The sequence below is a fragment of the Barbatula barbatula genome (genome assembly GCF_947034865.1).
Source record: "Barbatula barbatula genome assembly, chromosome: 14".
Taxonomy (NCBI): domain Eukaryota; kingdom Metazoa; phylum Chordata; class Actinopteri; order Cypriniformes; family Nemacheilidae; genus Barbatula; species Barbatula barbatula.
Window position 1 is genome coordinate 1,002,847 of NC_136777.1, and position 26,550 is coordinate 1,029,396.

At 39.3% G+C, this 26,550-nt stretch overlaps 3 protein-coding genes across 3 annotated transcripts; 1 reads left to right on the forward strand and 2 right to left on the reverse strand.

The window, feature by feature from the left end:
* Positions 1-13,638: 13,638 nt before the first annotated feature.
* zc3h6 (zinc finger CCCH-type containing 6) lies at positions 13,639-23,187 on the reverse strand. The gene is made up of 12 exons (XM_079473886.1): positions 22,249-23,187; positions 20,165-20,363; positions 19,034-19,156; positions 18,731-18,953; positions 18,480-18,613; positions 18,276-18,404; positions 18,070-18,184; positions 17,790-17,899; positions 17,106-17,323; positions 16,159-16,595; positions 15,899-16,069; positions 13,639-15,812 (listed from the first exon to the last, which is right to left on the reverse strand). The coding sequence occupies exons 1-12, from the start codon at positions 22,332-22,334 to the stop codon at positions 14,362-14,364; spliced, it is 3,396 nt and encodes a 1,131-aa protein (XP_079330012.1). The 5' UTR covers positions 22,335-23,187; the 3' UTR covers positions 13,639-14,361.
* Positions 23,188-23,400: 213 nt separating this feature from the next.
* Positions 23,401-25,127, reverse strand: LOC306903710 (H-2 class II histocompatibility antigen, A-F beta chain). Its single transcript, XM_079473115.1, has 4 exons — positions 24,796-25,127; positions 24,335-24,604; positions 23,895-24,167; positions 23,401-23,810 (listed from the first exon to the last, which is right to left on the reverse strand). Exons 1-4 carry the CDS (start codon positions 24,854-24,856, stop codon positions 23,617-23,619), a joined length of 798 nt encoding a protein of 265 aa, XP_079329241.1. The 5' UTR covers positions 24,857-25,127; the 3' UTR covers positions 23,401-23,616.
* LOC306903711 (uncharacterized protein) lies at positions 24,941-26,480 on the forward strand. The gene is made up of 4 exons (XM_079473116.1): positions 24,941-25,129; positions 25,202-25,477; positions 25,554-25,829; positions 25,918-26,480. The coding sequence occupies exons 1-4, from the start codon at positions 25,051-25,053 to the stop codon at positions 26,028-26,030; spliced, it is 744 nt and encodes a 247-aa protein (XP_079329242.1). The 5' UTR covers positions 24,941-25,050; the 3' UTR covers positions 26,031-26,480.
* The last annotated feature ends 70 nt before the right edge of the window (positions 26,481-26,550 follow it).

The window sequence follows — 26,550 nt, forward strand, 5'->3', positions numbered from 1 at the left end:
GACTTAAGGATGAGGTAAACAATGGAAGCAATTGGAACAACAAAAAGCATAAGTGCAATAAAAAACTGGTCACAAATAACCACAGTTTTTAATTCATTTTTTAATGTGTTTCATTGATTTATTTAGTTGTATTTAGCTCTTTTGAGTTATTATTACAGTTAGTCATTTAGCAGACGCTCTTAGCGACTTAAGGATGAAGTAAACAATGGAAGCAATTGGAACAACAAAAAGCATGAGTGCAATAAAAAACTGGTCACAAATAACCACAGTTTTTAATTCATTTTTTAATGTGTTTCATTGATTTATTTAGTTGTATTTAGCTCTTTTGAGTTATTATTACAGTTAGTCATTTAGCAGACGCTCTTAGCGACTTAAGGATGAAGTAAACAATGGAAGCAATTGGAACAACAAAAAGCATGAGTGCAATAAAAAACTGGTCACAAATAACCACAGTTTTTAATTCATTTTTTAATGTGTTTCATTGATTTATTTAGTTGTATTTAGCTCTTTTGAGTTATTATTACAGTTAGTCATTTAGCAGACGCTCTTAGCGACTTAAGGATGAGGTAAACAATGGAAGCAATTGGAACAACAAAAAGCATAAGTGCAATAAAAAACTGGTCACAAATAACCACAGTTTTTAATTCATTTTTTAATGTGTTTCATTGATTTATTTAGTTGTATTTAGCTCTTTTGAGTTATTATTACAGTTAGTCATTTAGCAGACGCTCTTAGCGACTTAAGGATGAGGTAAACAATGGAAGCAATTGGAACAACAAAAAGCATGAGTGCAATAAAAAACTGGTCACAAATAACCACAGTTTTTAATTCATTTTTTAATGTGTTTCATTGATTTATTTAGTTGTATTTAGCTCTTTTGAGTTATTATTACAGTTAGTCATTTAGCAGACGCTCTTAGCGACTTAAGGATGAAGTAAACAATGGAAGCAATTGGAACAACAAAAAGCATGAGTGCAATAAAAAACTGGTCACAAATAACCACAGTTTTTAATTCATTTTTTAATGTGTTTCATTGATTTATTTAGTTGTATTTAGCTCTTTTGAGTTATTATTACAGTTAGTCATTTAGCAGACGCTCTTAGCGACTTAAGGATGAAGTAAACAATGGAAGCAATTGGAACAACAAAAAGCATGAGTGCAATAAAAAACTGGTCACAAATAACCACAGTTTTTAATTCATTTTTTAATGTGTTTCATTGATTTATTTAGTTGTATTTAGCTCTTTTGAGTTATTATTACAGTTAGTCATTTAGCAGACGCTCTTAGCGACTTAAGGATGAAGTAAACAATGGAAGCAATTGGAACAACAAAAAGCATGAGTGCAATAAAAAACTGGTCACAAATAACCACAGTTTTTAATTCATTTTTTAATGTGTTTCATTGATTTATTTAGTTGTATTTAGCTCTTTTGAGTTATTATTACAGTTAGTCATTTAGCAGACGCTCTTAGCGACTTAAGGATGAAGTAAACAATGGAAGCAATTGGAACAACAAAAAGCATGAGTGCAATAAAAAACTGGTCACAAATAACCACAGTTTTTAATTCATTTTTTAATGTGTTTCATTGATTTATTTAGTTGTATTTAGCTCTTTTGAGTTATTATTACAGTTAGTCATTTAGCAGACGCTCTTAGCGACTTAAGGATGAAGTAAACAATGGAAGCAATTGGAACAACAAAAAGCATGAGTGCAATAAAAAACTGGTCACAAATAACCACAGTTTTTAATTCATTTTTTAATGTGTTTCATTGATTTATTTAGTTGTATTTAGCTCTTTTGAGTTATTATTACAGTTAGTCATTTAGCAGACGCTCTTAGCGACTTAAGGATGAAGTAAACAATGGAAGCAATTGGAACAACAAAAAGCATGAGTGCAATAAAAAACTGGTCACAAATAACCACAGTTTTTAATTCATTTTTTAATGTGTTTCATTGATTTATTTAGTTGTATTTAGCTCTTTTGAGTTATTATTACAGTTAGTCATTTAGCAGACGCTCTTAGCGACTTAAGGATGAGGTAAACAATGGAAGCAATTGGAACAACAAAAAGCATAAGTGCAATAAAAAACTGGTCACAAATAACAACAGTTTTAATTCATCTTTTATTGTGTTTCATTGATTTATTTAGTTGTATTTAGCTCTTTTGAGTTATTATTACAGTTAGTCATTTAGCAGACGCTCTTAGCGACTTAAGGATGAGGTAAACAATGGAAGCAATTGGAACAACAAAAAGCATAAGTGCAATAAAAAACTGGTCACAAATAACCACAGTTTTTAATTCATTTTTTAATGTGTTTCATTGATTTATTTAGTTGTATTTAGCTCTTTTGAGTTATTATTACAGTTAGTCATTTAGCAGACGCTCTTAGCGACTTAAGGATGAAGTAAACAATGGAAGCAATTGGAACAACAAAAAGCATGAGTGCAATAAAAAACTGGTCACAAATAACCACAGTTTTTAATTCATTTTTTAATGTGTTTCATTGATTTATTTAGTTGTATTTAGCTCTTTTGAGTTATTATTACAGTTAGTCATTTAGCAGACGCTCTTAGCGACTTAAGGATGAGGTAAACAATGGAAGCAATTGGAACAACAAAAAGCATAAGTGCAATAAAAAACTGGTCACAAATAACCACAGTTTTTAATTCATTTTTTAATGTGTTTCATTGATTTATTTAGTTGTATTTAGCTCTTTTGAGTTATTATTACAGTTAGTCATTTAGCAGACGCTCTTAGCGACTTAAGGATGAAGTAAACAATGGAAGCAATTGGAACAACAAAAAGCATGAGTGCAATAAAAAACTGGTCACAAATAACCACAGTTTTTAATTCATTTTTTAATGTGTTTCATTGATTTATTTAGTTGTATTTAGCTCTTTTGAGTTATTATTACAGTTAGTCATTTAGCAGACGCTCTTAGCGACTTAAGGATGAAGTAAACAATGGAAGCAATTGGAACAACAAAAAGCATGAGTGCAATAAAAAACTGGTCACAAATAACCACAGTTTTTAATTCATTTTTTAATGTGTTTCATTGATTTATTTAGTTGTATTTAGCTCTTTTGAGTTATTATTACAGTTAGTCATTTAGCAGACGCTCTTAGCGACTTAAGGATGAGGTAAACAATGGAAGCAATTGGAACAACAAAAAGCATAAGTGCAATAAAAAACTGGTCACAAATAACCACAGTTTTAATTCATCTTTTATTGTGTTTCATTGATTTATTTAGTTGTATTTAGCTCTTTTGAGTTATTATTACAGTTAGTCATTTAGCAGACGCTCTTAGCGACTTAAGGATGAGGTAAACAATGGAAGCAATTGGAACAACAAAAAGCATAAGTGCAATAAAAAACTGGTCACAAATAACCACAGTTTTTAATTCATTTTTTAATGTGTTTCATTGATTTATTTAGTTGTATTTAGCTCTTTTGAGTTATTACATTTAGTCATTTAGCAGACGCTATAGCGACTTACGGATGAGGTAAACAATGGAAGCAATTGGAACAACAAAAAGCATAAGTGCAATAAAAAACTGGTCCCGTATAACCACTGTTTTTTTCATTGATTCATCTAGCTGTATTTCTTTTGAGTTATTATTACATTTTCATTAAGCAGACGATATTCATATGATTTTTGAATAAAGTCACCCAGCTCTGGATATAAGCTTCACATGTTAATGGTGATGTATTTTGGGATGTAGTGCCAAAATACACGGTTTAACATCTCATCCAAAAGACAGTATATTGTCCCCATCACTATACTGGGGCAGTAGGATCCATATAGACCACAGGGTGAGCCCGATAAATGAAAAATAACAACAGAAAAGTAAAGTAGTGTTTAGTTATGTTGTAGATTCAAAAGTTGAATATTATTATACTCAAGTTGACATCCTTCATTCGTGAAGTTTGTGTTTGGGGAAAATGTCTCTGGTTGTCATGTTGGGACACATGAGATCCAACCCAACCGTTCTGCATCACAGTCAATGCTGTGCATTATTTATGAGGCGCTACAGTGTAACAGGCAGATACAGGAACCTGCAGCACTACCAGGTAATGATCTCACTTCTATATATCTTCTAGCAAATAAACTAACCTTCTTATGTCAACATTTATCAATGAATAGTAGTGTATAAATTAGACTTTAAAAGATGAGATTTCAGAAGTACATGAATTGGGCATGTTCATGACATGTATTATGTGTGTTCTCGTGCACGAGCAATGGCATCTCTTCTAGAAGACGGCTTGATAAAAACAGGCTCAATCGAGCAGGTGATGGCTCCTCTGTCCACTTACCTGTGTCAGCTCATCCTGCTATGTGGACGTGATACAGAACTGGACCAGTTCACTCAACTGGAAGCAGCCGCTACAGCTGTGAGCAAAGCTTCTAAAAACATGGCGGCTATGGCAACAAGGTCAGTTACATTTATTACTTTCTTGGCAGGATGAAGGTAATTCAAATACATTTTACAACCCATAAAATTCTGTAGTGTATTGCAGTATTTATTAAACTGAAGTAAATTGCACCAGATAACACTATAACATCTTTTTGCTGCCTTAATTTTTAACTCTTTCAATGTCAGAGCCCTTTTTAGCCTACACATGAAAACGCACTGTTGGAACAAAAATGGCTGTAACTCACGAATCCTTTGGAATACAGACCTACGGGTTGTCTCATATGAAAGAAGAAAATTACCTTTATTTTTTGTAAATTGTACATTTTTGTTTATTGTAAACAAAATAAAAGGTTTATGTTTTTCTTTAAAAAATCAACGAAAAAAATTACGGATCAGAAACCAAAATTTCATAAGTCAAAGTCCCAAGGGTCACCAAATGTTGTATCAAGTTTGGTCCTGATACACCAAATTTTGAGGGGTCTGTGAGTTTTTTTAGTTGCCCTACCAGCAAAATCGACTAAGTTTTAACACTTGATCTGAAATTTAACCACAAAGGACATTGAGATGCTTTTTGTTTATTTTTTTACTCTTCCAATTAACAGACACAATGAAAAAATACAAAAGCACAGAAACAATAAAAAACTATAGTTTTGTTACACACCAATATATGAATCAATATCATTAACATATCAATTTCTCTCCCTAAATAGAGTATTCTTCTAAACACTGATCAAATGTTTATTCTAGAGTCTTATGCCTTTCCCACGACATAATGTTTGTCATGATAAGAATTTACATGCAAAGTATTGAAGTAAATGTAGGTATTCCACAGGTTATTTTATTTTATAAAACACTGATGAAACATGTATTTTAGAGTCTCAGACCTTTCCAAGGATATATAGTTTGTCATGATTCGATTAGAAACGTGCACAATATTGAAGCAAACGCAGGTGTTCTGTATATGGAACGGTGACAGTTAACGGGTTTTAATTACAATCAACCTTTTTTTACAAGTGATTTCAACTTACTATTCTCAGTGTTTGTAATTTTATCAATATCTTTTTTCCTCAAAACAAAACATGGCAGCATGGTAATATAATGGTACTTTTGTAAGTGGTTGTAGATGCATGTCTACTTTCGATATTCTTACATTCAGGCTAATGGAAAATACAGAAGATAACATACTAAAAACTGACATGGATCCCCTTGTGGAATCTCTGACTGTGTCGGGTCAGCATGTGCTCCTGGCCACCCAAAAGCTCAGCATACAACCAGAGGTCATGGAACACAGAGAAGAACTCATTGAAGCAACTCAGAATGTGATGTTGAATGTGGTGAAGGTAATTTGTCTGCATGCAGAAATGAGAGAATAAGAGTAAACTCTGAAAATGTTTTTGCCTGACTGAAATGCTTCTAAATTTGTTTTGTTGTTCAATAGATTCTTTTGGTAGCGGATGATGCAACTGTAAGGAAGATCACGGCGGCTGCTGATTGGCTCTTGCATTGTCTCTCCCAAGTAGGAGCTGCAGAAGATGTTTCATCCTTATTGAAAGCGTTTCAAGTCTACTCGAAGGCAATGTTGCTCCTTCACAGCTCCATGTTGGAACGAATACAGGAACTGCGTGATACCACACAGCAGAATCGTTTAAAAACGTCTCTAGACACCCTGAGAAAATGTGTCTCCATGCTGCACACCGCCATGTACACAACCATCAAACATCCGAACAGCGAGGAGGCTCAGAGTGCAAAGCATTACATCTTAAACCAAGTGGAATCGACTGTGAATGACATCGTTAGCACACTCAAGAGTAAGTGTGAACAGGGTGTTACGGGTTCGTGTGGATACTACACCGAAATACAGAACACTTTACAGAGGATTTTGTCTGCCCCTGCGGCTGTTAAAGATGCTGGATTTGATGTTATGCTTCGTGACCTGGTCCTCCACAGTATGATGGTGGCAAACGCTTCCCGGAGGGAAATTCAGTTGGAAGTGGCTGCGAACTGCATGCTGGTCCTACAACGCTGGTCTGAGATTTCCCATCAAACCAAACATTCTGATGACCAAGAACTCAGGAACGCATGTGCTTCTTTATCGCAGCAGATCTGTAAAGTCAATGATGCTGTTGTGAAAGCCACCATGTTCCAGATGATGGACATATTTGTCTCAAGTGTAGCTCCCTTGGAGCAGCTGGTGCACGCTGTTAGCCGTATCTCCCAGGAAGACCTTGATGACGAAGAGTTGGATGTGAGAACACTTCAGACACAATGTGAAGCCTTTGAAGTTCACGCTGATAAGATAGCAGAGGTGGCTGGCTTCATCTCATCTTTAGCATGTGATGAAACAAGTCTTGAGTGTGTAGAAAACTCAAGAGCGTGCATTTTCCAACTAAAAACAGCAATTGTAGCGCTCGTCTCGGATCTCAGGGAAGACACCGTGCACTTCGCAGTAGTTCTGCAAAAGCTGAAAGAGATAACTCAGAGATGGACAGAAGAGATGGAGCAACTCCTGCATGTTTGTAGCGGCATCATTAACATTAAGGACTTCGTCTGTCTTGCTCTTGAGGTGATCGGACAAGACTGGGGGGCTTGTGTGGATGCACATAAAGATCAGAATGTGCAGACCTTCACCAAACAGGCAGGTTTGCTCATCGGGCACATGAGCCAAGTAATACAGTTTGTGAGAAGACACGTTGATAAGAGTGACAATCCAATCTACCGTAATGGGCTTCTGGTTTTGATAAAGCAAGCTGAGGCCTCGGCAGCCGAGGTGACAAACTGTCTCACTTATATCTACTCTCATACAGGTCTTAGCAGTGAGCAAGTCTTGTTGCTTTCTGACAGCGTCTCAATAGCTTTGAGTCACTTTGACATTTTACGTGAAGGTCTTGATGGCTTGCAACATCCACATTTGCTCAGTCCACTACGGGAGGGAGCTCGCCAGAATGTCAGTACCGCACCGTGTGCCATCCCAATTTCAGAAGCTCGAAGTGATGATGAAAAAACTGATTCTGATATGTCAGTGCACAGCTCCGCTATTGAAGATATTAAGCTCAAAAATGATTTGGAGACTGTTCAACCAATCATGGAGCAGAATCTGCCAAACAGAGAAGAAGAGTGGACAGTACCTGTCGTTGAATCTAAACCTCTTGTACAGCTTCATAATTTTGATATATTGCCTCTGTTATGTGAAGTTGTCAGCATGACCAAAGGAAAAGATGTAGAAGCTCTCAACATGGCTTGCACTGGAGTTCTGGGGCTTTCAAACAGCTATGCCCAAGCTGCCAGAGAGGCCACCAGCGTCATAAACACAGCGGACAATTTGGAAATGGTAAGTCTGCGATCTAAACTAGTGTCCCTGACCCCCTTGCTCGTCCAGACAGCACAGGAAACAGCCATGAGTTCAGCTATGAGTACAGATAGTATTTATAAACACAGTACACAATTCTCAGACCTCATCAAAAGTGCCCAGAAGATATTGATGCCGGTGGCAGGGATGTGGTACCATGCCCTTTACTACATGTTCCAAAACTACGTACCAAGCATGTTGGACTCTATCACACAGGATCTCACAGAGGTCATGTGTTTATGTGCTGATGCTGTGCAACTTGTGACATCAGTGGATATCAAGGTGTTGGGTGAGTGTCATGAGAGTATTATGACCTTGCAAAGCAAACTCCAAAAAGCTCAAACAAACACCAAGAATCTTACAGACCTTGTTGGTTCAAGGTCAACTCAAACTGATGAGCTTGATGGCCTATGCATGCTTTGGTCTTTGTCCATTCAAGTGCTGCTGAATTCATTGGATAGAATTTTAGGAATGTCTGATGGCAAGCTAATGAAACATCAAATGACACCCAAGAAATGGTTGGCAGCGATGTCCGAGAACTCACTTCGTATCCAAGAAGCTGCAAGACTGTCTTCTTTGAACTGTCAAGACAGCTATAAGGTAAAACATTTAGAAGAACTACAAGAAGATGTGAAGATGCTTACGGAATCATACCTACAGGTTGCAGAAGATGTTGGTACCGTGTCTCTCTCAAGTGTCTTGACATTGGCCAAGTCAGAGCTTCTACAGAGACAGCTTCAGATTAAAATGAAAGCACTTACTTGTCTCCTGAGTAAGATTAACCAGGATTACATGATAGCAATTCAAAACATTATTGCCGTGGCATGCTCAGTGAAAAGTAAAGATGGCAGCATGGAAAGTGAAGATGCTTTGGCAAAGTTTGAAAGCGAAGCAGATTTCTTAATGAAGAGTGTTAAAAATGCAACAGAGTCCATTGAAGACTGTTTCAATTTCATTAGAGACCCAAAGGAGAGATCAAATCTACGTTTTTTCAATGACCACTGTACATTTCAGATGTCAGACATATTGTGTAGAGCCAGAATGATCGCAGAGACACAAACTCTTGGCGAGACTCTAACTCTTGACATACAGACACAGTGCTGGTCAGCAAAAGCTCACTATCTTGTAAAGGAAATCTGTAAATTGGATGGAATTCTTGACGTTACCAAAGAAACGATCAAGTGTGGGTTGCAGGGCAGAGAGTCCAGTGGATGTCTAAAGCCTCAAATATCAAAAGCATTAACCCAAAAAAGGGAAACCCTTCCTCCTATATGCAAAGAACCAAATCCCATGGCCAAAACCAATCAAGATAATACCGCAAGCAAACCAAACATCAAAGATGTGTCCAGTCAGGACCCAAATAAGGTAACAACTGTTGATGAATGAATTCATTGCAAAATAACACAGCATACTGCAAGCAGGAAAACCTAATTTGTTCGTTTTTTCTTCAGGAAGTGACATCACAGAGGAGCACAAGAGTGCCCACGTTCACCTCAGTGGACATGACTCTCTCGTACACGTCCCTCTTTCTCAAACGAGAGACAGAGAAGTGGGACGACAAGGGAAACCAGGTCGTCAAGGTGACGAAGGAAATGGCTGACAAACTCTATCACATGGCCCAATATTTAAAGCGTAAAGGACCCATTCAAGTAAGCAACTCTGACAAAGATGTTGTCCTCTTCAACAACACAGATCTTAATTCTGTGTTTCCCCAACAGAGTAAAGATGCTTTTGTGACGTCTGCAAAAGATCTCGTATCGAGTGGCCAGTCCATCACCCGGTTTGTGCGTGTCATAGCAGACCATTGTTTGGACAAACATTGCACAGAGGAGCTCTGTGTCATAGCAGAACAGATTGTTACCATTTCCAACCAACTCACCATCATCTCTAGGTGAGAAACGTTCAAAGTTACACTGACTCTGAATCTCAGATCTGATGGACAGTTGATGGACTTTCTTTCCTTTCTCCCTTCATTTCTGACACATCATGCTCAATAACAATACAACTATTAAACATGCAAAACTCTCATGTGACCCAAGGGGTGCATGGTGTTTCTCCAGTGTTAATGCAGTGACCCCTGGATGTAAGTCATCAGATGAGATCCTGGTGAAGAACGCACAGAATCTACTACAGACGGTCATCCAAGGCGTCCGAGCTGCGGAAACTGCCTGTATCAGGGTAAGACTTACTTAAGACATACTTGACTTGTTGTTGTGTTTGCTCTTTTGATAAAAGTATAATTTTGTGCAAATTTAGTCCCATTGTCTACTTTGAAACGATTGCAATTGATGATCTGAATTGAATTAATGTTTTTTACAGGGCTTGAAACAACCGGAACCAAACTCTGAAGCGTCAAAAGCAGCAGCCTTTTGTTTCCAGTGGAAGAAGAGTTTTCTCATCCATCGAGCTCAGGAGCAGCTCAACCCTGAAACTGATGACTTGGGTCTACGAAAAACCCCCCAGAATTCCACTGTGCCCAGCCTTGCTCCACCCATCAATGTCTTAGTCAATTTCAAATAAGATATTAAATGAACGAGTTTTTTATTTATTCTAGACTTATCACCTTGTAATAATAAGGTTCTTTCTGACATTTTTGTCAACACATTCTTTTTCTTTGACAACTTATTTACAATGTGATGCTTTTTGTTTGTTTTCAATTATGTAAATTTAATACTTTTTGGGGCCTTTTTTTAGAAAACTGAAAGTTTCTATATCTACTCAAACTCTAACTTGGTTCTATAAGGTTCTATTTGTGAGTTGATCACCACTTTAAATGCACACAAGAGAACCAATCACAATCAGCTTTCTTTTTCGTTTTACAATATAAAGCATTAAAGGTCAAATAGTCAACAGTTTAACTGATACGTCTTAACAACAATAACAACGATCAAGTTATTTCAGTCATACGTACTGTATCTCTATAGATAAAGATCTCTATAGATAAAGACATTTGACCTGTTCTGCTTTCTGAGGAATGAAGTCCTGGGGCCTCATTTATCAACAGTGCGTAGAAAAGGTTCTATATTTTTTCTATATCTGAACTGGAAGGACAGAAAACAACTGAGCTTTCCCCTTTGGGACAACCGCATAGCCAGCATCATAGGTTACACAGCTCTGGGCAGGATTATTAAGGGCGGTGACACTCGCGCTCTTGAAACAGAACAAGCCGGGCCATCAACACCCAAAATGAAGGTAAACGAAACCAACTGGAATAGTTTAGTTAGTTTTTCAAACATTTTATTTTGAAGTTCTACAGAAACCATTTGTTTGTTGGATAAACTTGAATAAATCAATGTGAACATGTGTGTTCCTATACCGAGACCCATGGTGCCAGAGGAGTTTGAGGAGACTTGCCCTCCGTAGCCCCTTCCTTGTGCGGTGCCCCAAGAGTGCCGAACGAGGCGATGCTGCAAAACCAAGCGGAAACGAAAAAAGCCATTGATGACCTAGAGGATCAACTGAGCAACATAACAAATATATTGACTAAAATCAATGTGTCACTGAAACAGATTGCCTCTTGTACAAATACAATTGCAAATAAATCATAAACCACTCACTACTGTAATTTCATTTATTTGTTGTCACCATGCTGCAAAACACAAAATGAATCTGTAATGTTTCTGAGCTCGAGCAGACTCACCTAAAATTTCTGTATGACCCTCTGTCTTGTCTAAGTGGCAGCGGCATTAGGAGGTGGCAGGGGCACTGCGTCAGGCATAGGGCTGTCTGGTCTGGGGGGTTCCTGCAGAGGGACTGTGCCCCTGGGTGCACGGGTTGGTTAGAGGGGTCATAGCCATGGCTTCAGTGTATAACCTTGATCACCTAATAATAAGATAGCACAGCGATAGCATTTTAAACATGTTGTAGCTTTAAACTCACCAATGAGATCTGCTTGAAAACACATACCCACCGAGCATTCACCGTAATGAGTGAGCCGTGTGTTCTGGCCAATGCGCAACAACATTTAACAATGACAAATCAAAAGTGATTTACACGTTAACAGAATGAAACCCCTTTCTAGTGACACAATTATATTCGTTAGTTGACGATGCTTTTATGGTGATATGGGTGCAATGTATAGCTCCAATTATATTCAGGAATTGGGCGATGGCGTGAAAGCCACCTTTGTTTTTGGCTTGTTGAGGATTTTGTTAAGGAAACTAGATGTAGTTTGGGACCAAGGAAATAATTGCATCCAATACCGCCGGCATGATCTAACACAGTGATGGCTGGGAAATCACGGTTATGTCTGCAACCTCACGCTGAAATGTGCCGGTAGCTAAGAATCCAAGGGTGGACAGGAGTTGAATGTAAACGGCAATGGCTTTTGTGCGATTCGTTTCTCGATCCAACATTGATCCTAAATCCCGACACAAATCCAACAGTAAATGTTTGGGAAAGCGGTACCTACAGTACTTAGAAACCACTCTTTGCTCTTGCCTAGCAGAGCAGCACAATCTTTGAAAACGCATAATGCAAGACAATCCATTGCACTGAAACTTTTGCAGCAGATGTCTTTTATTGGGTTTGAAACCAATTAGGCAATTTGTCCTTTTGAAACAATAGGTTACTGTTCGTAACCCCGATTCTCTGAAACATCGAGTGGAGAGATCCACCTAGGGGAAGGGCAACCTTGCCAGACCTCTGTAGAAGCATCCAATTGTACCAAGCTTTGACAGACTGGAGCGTGTGCCCTATGCCAGGTGAAAGGCACGTCCCCTCACCAAATACATAAAGGAACTGTACCTCAGTTAGCATATTCACTTCTCGTGCAACAAGCAGAGCAAACTTGATGGATCTCTCCACTCTATGTTTCAGAGAACCTGGGTTACGAACGGTAACCTATTGTTCTCTTTCATTCTCGCGTTCAAGATCCACCTATGGGAGATGTGGAGAGCTCCCTGGTTGCCCAATACGGAAAGGCGGTGCATGACACGTAAAAATATAACAAACCACATGGGCAGTGAGCTCCAGTGAATGTGTGAATGACATGTGAAAACATGCATGCATAAACAAACCTGACGACGCACACAGATATGAACTTATGGTGTCAAGTGGGGAAATAACATGTTACTGACATGTATAAACCGGGCTATAATCCCTGACTATATGAGGGATAAAACTAAGGCTTGCAAACAGCCCTCCCCCAAAACAGATTGAGGTCCCAGGGTCCTGGTAATGAATGGGGTGGAGCTCAACTTGCGGCAGCACAAATGTCCTGCAGTGAAACTCTCCTATCCAGAGCCCAAGAGGAGGCCATGCCACTGGTAGAGTGAGCTCTAAGCTGTAAGGCTAATTCATATGCCATTGGATATCGCTTCCACAGGCCGATGAGAGAGGCATCATTTGGAAATGGGGTTCCCCGTGTGTGGTGGAGCCCAGGAAATGAAGAGCTGATCGCTCTTTTTTTGAAAAGCATCTGTCCTGTCAATGTAAACCGCTCACAGGACACTGAAGAGTTAAACCTCTCTCCCTTAACAGAGGAAAAAATAAGAGCTGGGTGAAAAGCGGACAACCCTCACATTATACTGTTGGGAAGCATATAGGCATAAAGACCCAGTTGGGGCCTTTGTATATGAACATCGCTGTGGGAGGCCCCAGATTCCTACCTAAAAAGAAAATCTGCACTATACAAAATATTTTCACTGCCTTTTATACTTGTGTAACTTAAACAAGAAAAATATGAAAAATGTATGAAATGTCATGTAAAACATTAAAAGTAGCATTTTAATACATCTTTAAACATAATTACAAAACTAACTTTGTTTTAAAACATATTTTAAGTCAAATGACTACCCTAGCAGCCAAAACTATCACTGAAGTTTTCCAGGCTTATTTATCTTATGGTTCCTTAAAAATAATCTACATAAACATTTGTATCATAATAACTTCAATTTTATTTTGTTTTAGACACTGAATAAAAAAATGAGAAAGAAGGTACTATGTTTTCAATCCCTCTCTTGTGTTTCTGTCAGTAGGTAAAATAACACAAAATAATTCAACATTTTCTGTGAACAAACATGATACAAACACAATAAAACTGTTATGAGTTTCTCAGAACCCTCAACTTTCTCATCACCAGAAATCACCAAAGCACTAATGACGGAAAGGATAGAAGCGATATACTTCTGAATCTGATATATTACAGTGATTATATATATATATATATATATATATATGCCGTCTGTAGTCATGGGATAAATATTGTATGAACTTTCCCAAAATTCATGTTTTGAGTTTGTTAAACATTACTATAAATATGAAAGACTCAAGACATGTATCCCTATGAACCGTCAATGATAAAACAACCATTGATTGACTGGTGTAACATCACAGAGACTGAAGTCTCTAAATATAAGATACAAATTTATTTAAAATATTTCTTGCATTTGCATTGCAAGTAAATACAGTCCATTCAGAAGTGCCTTAACGATTATCCAAAAGAAAAAGAGATGTTAAGATGATTATGTATCACTGGAGAAAATATTTACAAAGAAATAGAAATAAATAGAAAAAGCTTCATATACATGCGGTGAATCGAAAGTTTACAGGTGTACGGACTACAACTTATGTGTGAGCTTGATTCAGTCCAGGTGTGTCTACTGACAAAACGGTGAGGCTGTAGGATCAAATGTTTTAAAGACGTCCCTCAAGGGCCGGCCCTTTTTGTTATCTTTGTCCTCCTCATCCTCTTGTGGAGTTGCAGCGGGTTTGTTCTGTCGCGGGTCAACGTAAGCAGGTCTTATCAGTCCTGCTAGCGCCTGAATGGGCAAGTTGTGCACCGCGGGTGCCGCGGCACGGACTGGCAAGCAAGGAGATGCCGGCATCATCGCAGGCACAGGAGGACTGGATGGGCAGCCACCGTTGTTGCTGTTAGAGTCTTCAACTGGGCCCGTGTCTTCCTTTTCAACTCCGGTTGTCCATGATGGAGATGCTTGAGGCGGAGAGTTTTGGAGCTTTAGAGAGGACTTCAGGATACTGGGATTTTTTGGGAGATCTTCATTCTCCCGTTTTGGAGAGAGTAAAGCGTGATTGCGGGGATCGTACAAACTGATGCCTCCTAAGAGCGTGCTGGGGCTCTCGAGACCTGCACCCATGGAGGATGCCAGACGGGGTGCATATGGGGGTAGTTTCTCAGACTCTGGCTTGGAGGATGCAGCAGTGGGTTGTTTTGGGCATCCTCCACGTTGCAGTCGCGGGTCAACAGATCCACCTCCCTTTTCTCTCATACCCGGTAGCTTGGACTCCAGACTGCCAGAGCGGCTAACTCTCGGATCAAGTGTTTTGGGAGTACGGGGATCAGCGTGGTGGCGAGAATCTAGCGTCCTACCCGGAGGGCTACCAAACCTCCCGACTCCCTCTTTGAGGCGAGCGGCTGCCACACGAGGATCAGGAGGGGTCAGAGTGGCTGAGGGAGGGTGGTCCGGTGGGGAGGAGAGACTACGGTTCAGTTGAGCATCAGCAATTAAAGGTGGAAGGGGCAGATTTATGGACGGCTCCTGTTTGGGGATTAATGAAGGGATGAGATCCTCAGGGCCCCACACCACCGTCTGAGCGAAGACAGGACGCTGGAGGAGGATATCCACCCGGATGTGACTGAACTGCTTGATCTGGCATCTGGGATCTCGCAGCATGGCCCCAGGGCTCGGATCCAACGGGATCAAGGCTGCCCTCTCCCTCAGCTCTCGCTCACCATCCTCATCGTCATCTCCGGTTGGAGGCTTGTGGGACATGGAGGGGTTTCGATGGCGATGAGCTTCAGGCTTGGAGGAACTTGCATCCAGAGGTTTCATTTTACGGGGGTCTCTGGCAAGCCTGGGGTCCCCGACACTGTCTCCGTGGTCCTTTCTCGGGTCCGGGGGGCCAGCTTTAATTCGAGGGTCGCTGGGCAGAGCTCGCTCCTTTTGCAGTCTGGGGTCCGCGTGGACAGCTGGTGCTGTGCTATGCTGCTGGTTATTCAACATATCATTCTGTTTCTTTAGAGTATTCAGAATGGCAGTAACGCTGCTGCCCTCTTCCTCATCACTGGAGTACCAGTTAGGAGTTACATCTGTGTAAGAAGCAGAGATCATGATAGTTAATTCAAATAAATGATAAAAAATAAATTGTTTAGAAATGCTTGTTCTTTTGTTCGACCTTTCTCTCTGCTGGAAGGTGCATGGCTCTGAGCCTCTTCCCGGCGATTGTCTGAGTCTTGATTGTTCTGATTCAGGTGTAAAAGCAAAGCCTTCTGGACAGCTGGAAGAAAGTCCTGCATCCCAGGCTCAATGTTATCCTGCAACTTAGAGTCTTGCATGGGTCCATCATCTAAAGCACAGAGAAAAAAGTTAGAAAATAGAAAAGTGAAGCATTACATTTCACAGATTTCAAACATTTAGCACAAATATTAGGCATACCTCCTTGGGTCAGAGACTGGCTGCTAAACAGATTCTTGAAGAACTCTGACGGCATCTGGCCCATGTTTTGAAAACGCATATTCATCTGCATATCAGCCATGGGTTGGAATGGTGTCCCATGTTGGTTCATGGGTGGGCGGTTCATGTGCTGCATGTTGCCATGGAATGAAGGCGGCTGCCCTTGGTGTCCGATCATAGGTGGGCACTGATTAAAGCCCTGGGGAGGCGGTTGACCTGTGGGACTCTGAGGCATTCCTGGACCTGTGAATGGTAGCGGAGGGCTTCCCATAGAGCCTGGAGGTGGTGGGAGGGAAGGGTTTGGGGGAGATGACATCATATTGCCAGACTGCATATCCACAGGACCAGCGAAAGCCATAGAACCTCCACCTGCCTGAAACTGTCCAGCAGGGGGTGACGTACTGTTGTAGAAATTGGGCCTGCAATGAATGAATAAAATATATTATGTCAATCATAATGATATTATATCAATCTTAATTACAGTAGAAGTTCATCTTCAAAAACAGTAGAAGATAAAAGATCATTCTATTTTTTGTGCGTTCCAATTCATAAAAATAAAACTGCAATTGGGTTGTTTTGAATAAGTAATAATAATACAGTTAACCAACACCCTAAAACATACAAAAAGAAAACATGATGATCTGTATTTGCAAATAAACTCTTCATATACACAGCCATTAAAGGGGATGTGCAACGGTCTTTCATGCATTTTGATTTCTTTACACTGTTAAACGTGCTGTCCCCAACGCCCCCGCACGAGTCGTGACGGCCACTTTAAAACAGACTTTTCAATTCACACTGTGTTTATGAGAATCTTGAACTTACCTTAATCATTCAAATAATACCTATATGAGATCCTTAAATTTCCTCAGATCAACCCATCAATCAACTCAATAATGCAGAATAAAGGATCCAATAACCAATAGTACCTTAAAGCTATCTTCTGTGCCAGGTCCACAGTAGGCTGAACTTTGATTTCAAACAGAGAGGGGATCTTCTTGCCTCCATCTGGTGGGCTTCCAGGCCCAGGGGTGGGCAAAAGTCCTACTCCAGGAGGCGGTTTAGGTAGTGGAGCAATTCCATGCTTCCTCAGATCTTCCACCTCCAGCTCATCCTCATTTACATTCTCCTCTTCTGTGTTAAGAATCTAAAATGTGTAAAAATCCATAAAGATTTCCAAATCATGCTTACTCCAATAAATGTCAAATTTTAACAGTTGTAAGACAGAGTGGAGGAGTAAAAACGTAAGTGTGACTATAAAACTGACCAGTGACCTCTACCCCTCCATATTATATATTTATTTCAACACATTGTCCAAATAAAGGTACGAAAACAGTTCTTCATAGCTATGCCATAGAAGAACCATTTTAGGTTCCACAAAGAACCATCAAGTCAGACCTTCTTTAAAGATCCATCTCTTACTTACCTTCCCATAATCCTTTTTTCGCAACATAAGGGTTCTTCGTATGTTAAAGGTTCTTTATGAACCCATTTAGACAAAAAGGGTTCTTCTATGCCATCAAATAAACTTTTGAAAAACCTATATTTTTAAGTGTGTAAGCCACCTCAACTTACCAAAAAGTGTATTTAAAATTTTCTATTTCAGTCTTTACCTTGTCCAAAAGTTCTTTAGTTATATCGGTCAAAGGCTCGTGAGAAAACTTGCAGTTGTCACCTTGATAACACTTTGCTCCGGTGTGAAAGAACTTGCAGGGATACTCACATACACCTCTGGGTCAAGGTCCCAAACATTGAACAAATGCTTATTAAACAGATGCATGTGCACTGTACATCTCAAACACTCAACTGGATGAGCCATTGCTTTGGTTAAAAGCATCTGGCAAAGGCATAAATGTAAATGTGATCTGTGAGAATAAGGTCTTTAAAGGATATTGTGCATGTATATACAGGCATCTCCTTTGGTACAGTATCCCTGGACATAAAACTTGCACAGTTCCTTCTTTTTCTCTGGAACAACATTGTCATGTTCAAACTTGCACTGGTCCCCCTGTGGAAAATTGAGAGAAAGATTCATGGTTTACCTTTAAGACACGTTACGTGCATCAATAGTTTGAGAAAATTGTTAACAGTAAACGTACTTTGATGCATCTCCCTTCGATGAAATATTTACAAATGTGCCTCCCGTTGTGTTCAACCGTGTGTTGATTAATGAATTCCTGGCTCATGATTGGACGCTTCTTCTGAAAACTGGGCGGACCTTTAGATTCCTGTAGAGACAACAAAACATTACAGCACTGCAGATGTAACAGCTGATGTTGTGTTTAACGAGGAGAAATACTCACCCCGTCTCCTCCGCCCTGATCTCCTCCTCGACCACGTCCCCGGCCCCAGTTCTTCCCCTTCTGTTTCTTGTTTTTGTTGGGCATTCCACGTCCCCTGCCCATGGCACCACGTCCTCTACCACGCTGACCTCCAACTGTGAGAGGAAAGACCACTCAATTCCAAATACTACTATTAAATTCGCAATTTGTACAGAGCTGGGCAGGTTGTAACTCTAGTAAAATAAGAAGTGTGGAGGAAGAAACAAACATACACTGGTGTTGTTGTTGTTGTCCCTTCATGACTGGTCGCTTGGTCTTGTCTTTAGGTGGCCCCCCTTTGCCGTGACCAGTCGTCTCTTTCGCGTGTTTGTATTTAGACAGTTCCTCAGAGAAATCATCCTCCTCTTCATCGTAGTCGTACTTATCTTCACTGTATTTGTCCATCTCGTTCTTGTGCTGCGTCAACCTCTGTGGTTTTCCAGGTTCATTTTCTCGCTAGAGACATTGGTTGACGTGAATAGAGTAGAATGACATCATAATAGATTTAAAATTCCAGTACCTGAGCCTTTACTCACTTGCGCCAGCTCCCCGTCATGATCTCGGTACGTTGCTTTGTTCTTTTTACTCTTGGGTCGGTCTTGACGTTCGTGCTCCGAGTCGTAGCTGTCCGAGCTGGAGCCGCTGGATGGAGAGTGATGCTAAAACAGAAACAATAGAACGGTCATGATGGGATGTTTAATGTGCAGAAATGAACTAATTTGAAATTATTCATTTTTAATGAGCTGACGTTGATCTGAGAGGACATGAGCAGCGGTGGTTGTGTGTGCACTAAGACAAGATCAAATGTTTAAGGGGTTAACACCAAGACCAAGACAGGAAGATACCATATCATTAACATGGTCAACTTGTCAAAAAACGAGCTGGACATACGACGTAGTATTTCTGTGCTCGATACACTCCCCCGGTGTACGAACAGGTTTCAGAAAGTTTTTTTCGAACATGAAAAATCGTTATGTCACAACTTTCCTTAGTCCCTTATTGGACAATTCTCCCGGAAATGCACGTGGCATGCATCAACCAAGGAAAGTGGGAGAAGGAGCATGCGCACAAGTCACTTTATCTTGTGTGCAGGAGAGAGAGCACTGCGTTTGCGAAGTTCAGCTGTGTTTGTTTGTTCACTGCATTTGGGTGATGAATGTTATATAAACGGTTGATATAAAGCTGGAGATTGTTTGAAACTAATAGAAGGAGTGGCGTTCCTAGTGCTTAACAAAGTCGGACATGAATTGCATGCGGTAATTGAAACTGTCTGTGTTTTGTTGGCAATGTGTGCTCACATGCTTTAGTTCCGCCTCCTCTTCCACGCCACACGCTTAGCATGTTGTTTGGAAATAATCGTATACATTTTATAAATGTGATAAAACTAAAGACTCTGTGGATATTTGATGGGTGCAACACTATTCTGTAAGTACTCAAGATTAACATGAGATATGCGGAAGCTCTGTGTGTTATGGCCGCTTTAAGATCTGTTTGCTAAATAATCATGAAATTACATCTGTGAAGTAATTCTGAATATTTTAGAGCGGCGCAATTAGAAAAATAAATATTCACATGTTTTTCTTTAACGTTGTTTCTAAGGAACAGCAGAGAAGTGACTAAAATAAATATGTGTATCAAAACACTGCTATCCAAAACCAAACACACACCTTCTGTCGATCCCGTCTCCTCTTCTTTGACCTTCGCTTATCTTTCATTTTTCTGTGTCTCTTTCTTGAGTGACGATGTGTCTTGTCATCTCTGTCTTTTCCTTTCTCGCCCTCCTCAGAATCTTCCTTGGTTTCTTTCACCTCTTCGATGCTTATTCCTTCATCATCTATCTCTCCATCCTCCAGTTCTCCATCCTCTCTGTAGAAAAACAAAAAACTATGAATTATACGAACAAAAACAGCCACGCAACCATTTAACCAGAGAAAAGGACAAATCGTTTTTTATCACAAGTCATTAGTACAAAAAGTAGAAAAAAACAACATCATTTAGTACCAATTGTTCAACCAAAAATATTAATTCTGTCAGTATTTACTAAGAAAGTGATTCATAAAATGTTGGAATGACATAAGTTGGAATATTTATTTCATATTAACCTATTCAATTCAAATGTGCACCAAGTATTTTAAAAACATTAATGAATTTGGCAAAAAAACTAAAAAAGTAAACGTAAAGCATCTGAAACATGACGGATTTGTTACACTGTTTCTATCCTCGAAGTGAATTTTGATTTAAATTATTTTGTTTATGTCAAAAAAGGTTTCCTTTTGAGGACATGAAAACTCCAAGGAAATGTTTGGACTATTCTGGGCTAACATACTACTGGGATATTTACTTTCATCAAATATTTGTTAAAAAATAGGTTACACCCTCACTGTTCGTGTTTTGTCAAGCGCAAACTTCTAAACAGTTCAAAGTCCATTCTGGAAACTGAGGGATCTTAGTATTCGGCTCTGAGTTGAGTAAACCATTCATGTCAGAGTTTCAATGGGATTGTACAATGGTACCAAAGCCAAATAAACAGCCTTTAAATACAGAATCTGGGCCACTTAAGTGTGCTTTAAAAACACAAATAAAATAAAAAGGTTTACAGACTGAATGTTTGGCATGAGTGTGATGTATTTATTATAATGTATTATCGAGATTGGTGGTTGGCTTAATGATGATGTCTTCAAAGTTTAACTGCGTGAGCAAAAAGTGGGAAGTTGATCAAGGCTCAGAACATCTGAAGCACATTTACAAACACGGCCAACACCTAAGCACACACACAAAGACAACGGGGTCAAAGTGGAAATCATCAAAAAGCAACGGTCATGGTTTGATGAGACTTTTTGGGATCTGGAGGCCCGGCCAAGCTCCGAGGCTGTGTTTACACATCACTACAAAAATATCGGATCATAAACTGTCAACGGTCCCATACAGACATAGCAAAACAGCACATAGACCAGAAGGTATCTACAGCATATCTGTGTTTGCTTGCTTAAAGTCAACATGATATAGTCTTGGCATATTTGCCTAATATATATATATATATATATATATATATATATATATATATATATATATACACATGACATTTCTAAGCTAAACAAGAAATGAATTGCCCAGTTTCGACTTTTCACCATCAATAAGTGATTTATATTGGTGATGTCAGCCAAGAAGGAATATGATGACATTCGGCAAACAATTTTCTTTGGAAAGTTTTCTTGCAGACAACCACGGACGAATGCCAAGCCCAGCACAGCCTACAAAGCCTTCCCTCCGATCAACATACGGCTTTGGCACTTATACCAGAACAAGATTGACGCCATGAATCCCTAGCAGACGCGTTTCCTTCCCCGATGGGCGGGGCTTTCCAAAGGACCGTGAGTGGGCGGGGCACGACACGCCTCGTGAGTATTTACATACTTAAACGGCGTATTACTTTACTATAATAACATGACAAAACTCGCGACGACCTTCCAGAAAACGTCAAACAGGTTTTCTTTCGATCAACTTACGCGCTAAATAAAGTGGGGAAAGCGCAAACATGGACGAAGATGAGCGGCGTGACGCGAGCTTCTTCCTCTTTAACGGAGCGTTAAAATGAAACCGCATGCAGTAAAACATGAGCACTTCTGGGGGAAAGGCCTGACAGAACGAACCCAAGAGAAATGCGTCCTCGAAAAAGATCCGAAGACACGTGAAAAGACACAGTCGCACACATGAAGCATTTGCAGATAAGAACATGTTTAAGTTACTCGACCTTTCTGCCCCGGCCAGCTCACAGTCTGTCATGTTTTTGTCAAGTACGGGGCTTGGGGGACTGGAGAAGAGGCTCACAAAAGCCATGATGGTTGGAAACACAACTGCTCCGCAACCAGTGTGAGATGCATCAGTCACTCGTTGGCTGAAGGTTTGGATATATTGACAGTCAGTCTGGAGAAAAAACTCACGGTTTACGCGTCTCAACAACACATGAGACGCTTAACAACAGACATGATATCCTCTGTCATGTTTAACGCTGTCTCAACACAGCTTTGATACCGCAGCTTTGTTAACGTCCCCGGCGGTTTCACAGACGCCCTTGTGCGACACGGCAGACGGAGAGTATTGCGTTTGTTTTCGACGCTTTTTTCGGGATCTTCCGCGGACATGGCGCACGCAACATTTCGTGAAAATGGCTGCGAGGAGCTTGCAAAAGCCAGCGGTCCCGCCTACTTTGTCGTTGCGGCCAATCGTTGCCTGTCCGTCTGGGCGCGAGGCACAATGACTCGCGGTGTTATTGGACGAAGCACTGGCGCCTAAGTGCGGGGAGGATTTTTCAGTTCGTTTATTGGTTAGTCGCGATGTCAGTCTTTTTCAGACGTGACGCACTATGATGTGGATTTTTATTGCGCTGTAAAATGTTTGTGATTTTATTATTAAGAATGTTGATGTTTTGTTTTATTTTGGAAATATGTACTTTTTTGGTGTTTTGGAGAATCAAATAATACTTTTGTTAGCAAAATTGCATATGCACAGATGTACATTCGAACATTGCCTTTTTTATTTTATTTAAAGAAATGGAACTGAAATGATGATTAATTTCGATTTGCTTTGAAACAAAAGGCACTGTGAACTTTAAAACTTTGTCATTTATTTCATATATTTGTTTGCTTACTCCTCCTAGTGTTTGTTTATGTCTATGTTTTGATACAATATCACTGTCAATAAAAAAAAAATATATATATATATATATATTGTTATGTGTTCTGCATAACTGTATTTTATATTTAATTAATAGTTACGTTATATAGCTAAATTACGTAGTTGTCAAAATCAACAGTATATTATATGGCAATGCTGTGGTGTGAAGTGAATTATTAACCTATTTATATACATTCAGAAAAGATCAAAACAAAAACAAAGTATTTTTGGAATAATTTATATTCCTAGAGTAATTACAGTTCACCATAGTCCTTGTTATAAACAGTTTATTTTGAGTAAATTATTACAATTAGGAAATGTAAGCAAGTTTAGATTACATAAGGAACACAATTATTTATGCTTATTATAATATTAGACTGCAATATTTTGTGTGTCCTTTTAAAAGAGATTTTACCAGTTAAATCATTTTGGTCCACAGTCAAACTCAGACTGGCCTTTCCTGTGAGAGATTCATTAAATTCAATGATGTATCTGAATCAGCACTCGTGTGGTGGGAATCATCTTGATGTGGTTTTCTTTTGTGTTCCCATATCCAACAAACTGATAGAGTTAGACACGCTGATAATACAAACACGAGCACTGCCAAAAATACAGGTTCTGTGAACCACGGTTTCTTCTCTGAAACAAGACAGAGTCACTGAGTTTTCACATCATTTATTGTTTTATTCACATGAATAACTTTTTTTAATCAGAGTGACTTACCATAAGTTATCCTCAGTTTCTCATTGATGCTTAAGTGTTGAATCTCACAGGTAACTCCATAGGCACTAATGTTACCGAGGCTCAGATAGGAGGTAATCTGGAATCTGCCATCTCTGTGAGGGAGTATTTTAGTTGTTGATACACCATAATAAATTGGTCTTCCTGTCTGGGTCCAACGCACTCGAATGACATTGGGATAGAAGCCATACACAGCACATTTAAGATATTCCTCTTCTTTCTTTCCACCAGAAGAGAGAAATACGGCTGGTCGTACTACATTAAAAACAACAATGAAAAAACATTATAATCTATTTAAATATGTAATGATGGAAATTTGGATAAGAAAGGTCTTAAATCCTTACAAAGACATAACTTGAATAAATAAACTCATTTCCAATTGTTCATTTTGCAAGGAAGTATAAAGAGTGATATTTACGCACCTGCCTTGGACAGAGAGTTGTTAGACAGCAGGAATACGGTTTTCACAGCAGAGCACACCATCTTTAGTTTATCTTCTTTTCTCTTAATGTATTCTTTGCTTTGTCTTTCCTCTGCTAAACGTTCACCAAGTTCACTGGTAGCAACGACAGCCTGGTTTACTAAATCAATATGCATCATGTCTTTGCCATTATAGCCGTATTTCCATAAACGATCAACTTGACCTTCATTGTTAAAGGAGCACTCAATAAACTGCTGAAATGCATTTTCGTCTAAAATGAAACAACAACAATAATGTTGAAACTTAATTTAACATGAAATAAAAAATATACACATAACATAACAGAGAAACATGTGCAACTGTCTAGTCTTTTGGAACAGACACATAAAGCCTACAAGTAAAATCTTCAAACAGGTTGTGTTTTACATACTTTGAATTTACTTTGTAAAAGTTTAATCCTACCTGTCCTGCCTGCACAAAGGATGATTTCAGAAAAAGCAACGATTAGCACAAAAGCCTGCATTTTTCTAGCACAGGCCAGTCTAAAACAGAATCTTCAATTGAAAGTGATGCGTATTTTAACATGCGTCATTGTGTCGAGGCTGACAGACAAACTGAAAATGAAAGTGTTACGATTTGCACATGATCGTGATCACAGACGATAATGTTACTTTTGTAACCTAATGTAACCTACTTTTTAGAGATTTAAAGACGATCATGATAGCCTACATTAAAATGTTAAGAGCACTCGTGTTGATGAATCTGCTGCTTCCACAGACCATCATGACGTGGACAGGTAAAATGGACATATGAAATTGTATATTGCAACTGTTTAGTTAAAGTCCAGCTTGTTTGTATGCACATACAGACTACCATGCAGTAAACGTCCTGGCCTATACTCGGATGAAGGGAAATGGTTCCATGGACCAAGGAGTGGTTGTTTTGGTCAACGATGCCATATTCGCATACTTTGACCAGACAAAACAAACATTTATTCTACGTCCGAGTTCAAGCGCAGGCTTCTCTGTTCTGGAGAAGCGTTCCAGCACCTTCTGCCTGGCCGAGGTCTTCAGGGGATTCCTAAATCAGGCTAAATACCTGGAGAAGTTTCAAGATGATGCACGGTCATCAAAGCCCCTTTTAGGTAATGTCAGCGTAATTCGGTTTTCTAAACGTTCTGCTTTTGCACGGCACAATCTAATCCCTGTACTTCTTAACAGCACGTCCTTCTGTCGAAGTATATACTGAGTTTCCTGAGGAACAGGGAAAAGTGAATACGCTTTACTGCTACGCCACTGGGTTCTACCCCGGCGACATAGAAATTGATCTTTTTGTTAATGGTGTTAATGTGAAGGGAGAGACCTCTGATTTAATATATGGGGAAGACTGGACTTTCAGAGTATACAAGTTTGTGACTATCACCCCAGAGCCTGGAGACAAATATAAATGTGAAGTAAAACATAGCAGTTCGCCAGAACCCAAAGTGACCGTGTGGGGTGAGTTATTATATTTGATCAATCGCATAAAATGCTTTAACGAATTGGAAAGTGACACGTCGGCTGATCTGTTGTGTGTTTTCTTTAGGCCCCGAACTCTCAGAATCACATCCCTACTGGGTTTATTGTACACTATTTCTCTGCATTCCTCTGGGAATCACTGTCTGCATCTTAAGAAGGAAAAGGCTCTTCAAACCATGAGGAATTTTCATGAGAAAAACACATTATCTGTGTGTCACGGCTCTCTGTCCACAAATATACACATATTAGGCTTTTAACCTTTGTAGTGACTTTATTTAATTATTGAGTAATTTCCTTTAAGACTGGCTGTTAGTGAGACATGTCGTGTATATTTTTGATATTTACCTTTTTGTATCCCACACATCTCTTCGGTGCATTACCCGCATTGAACACGTGGCGGCAGCAAAATCACACAAACGCGGAAACATTTCTCTCGTCTTTGAAAGCATAATGTGCTTCTTTAAAAGGCACTTTTAAACATTATCAATAAAACAATTTCGATTTTAAATTTTGAAAGCATAATGCGCTTCTTGCTTCGAGAGAAATGTGTGCTTCATTTGTGTCTTTAAAAGTATTTCAAATCTAAATTGTTTTATTGATAATGTTTAAAGGTGCTTTCCTTAAAAGTCATCTTTCTATACAGTCGTGTGCTTTCTTTGATATACTGTGATGTGAACATAAATATAAAAACGACCATGAA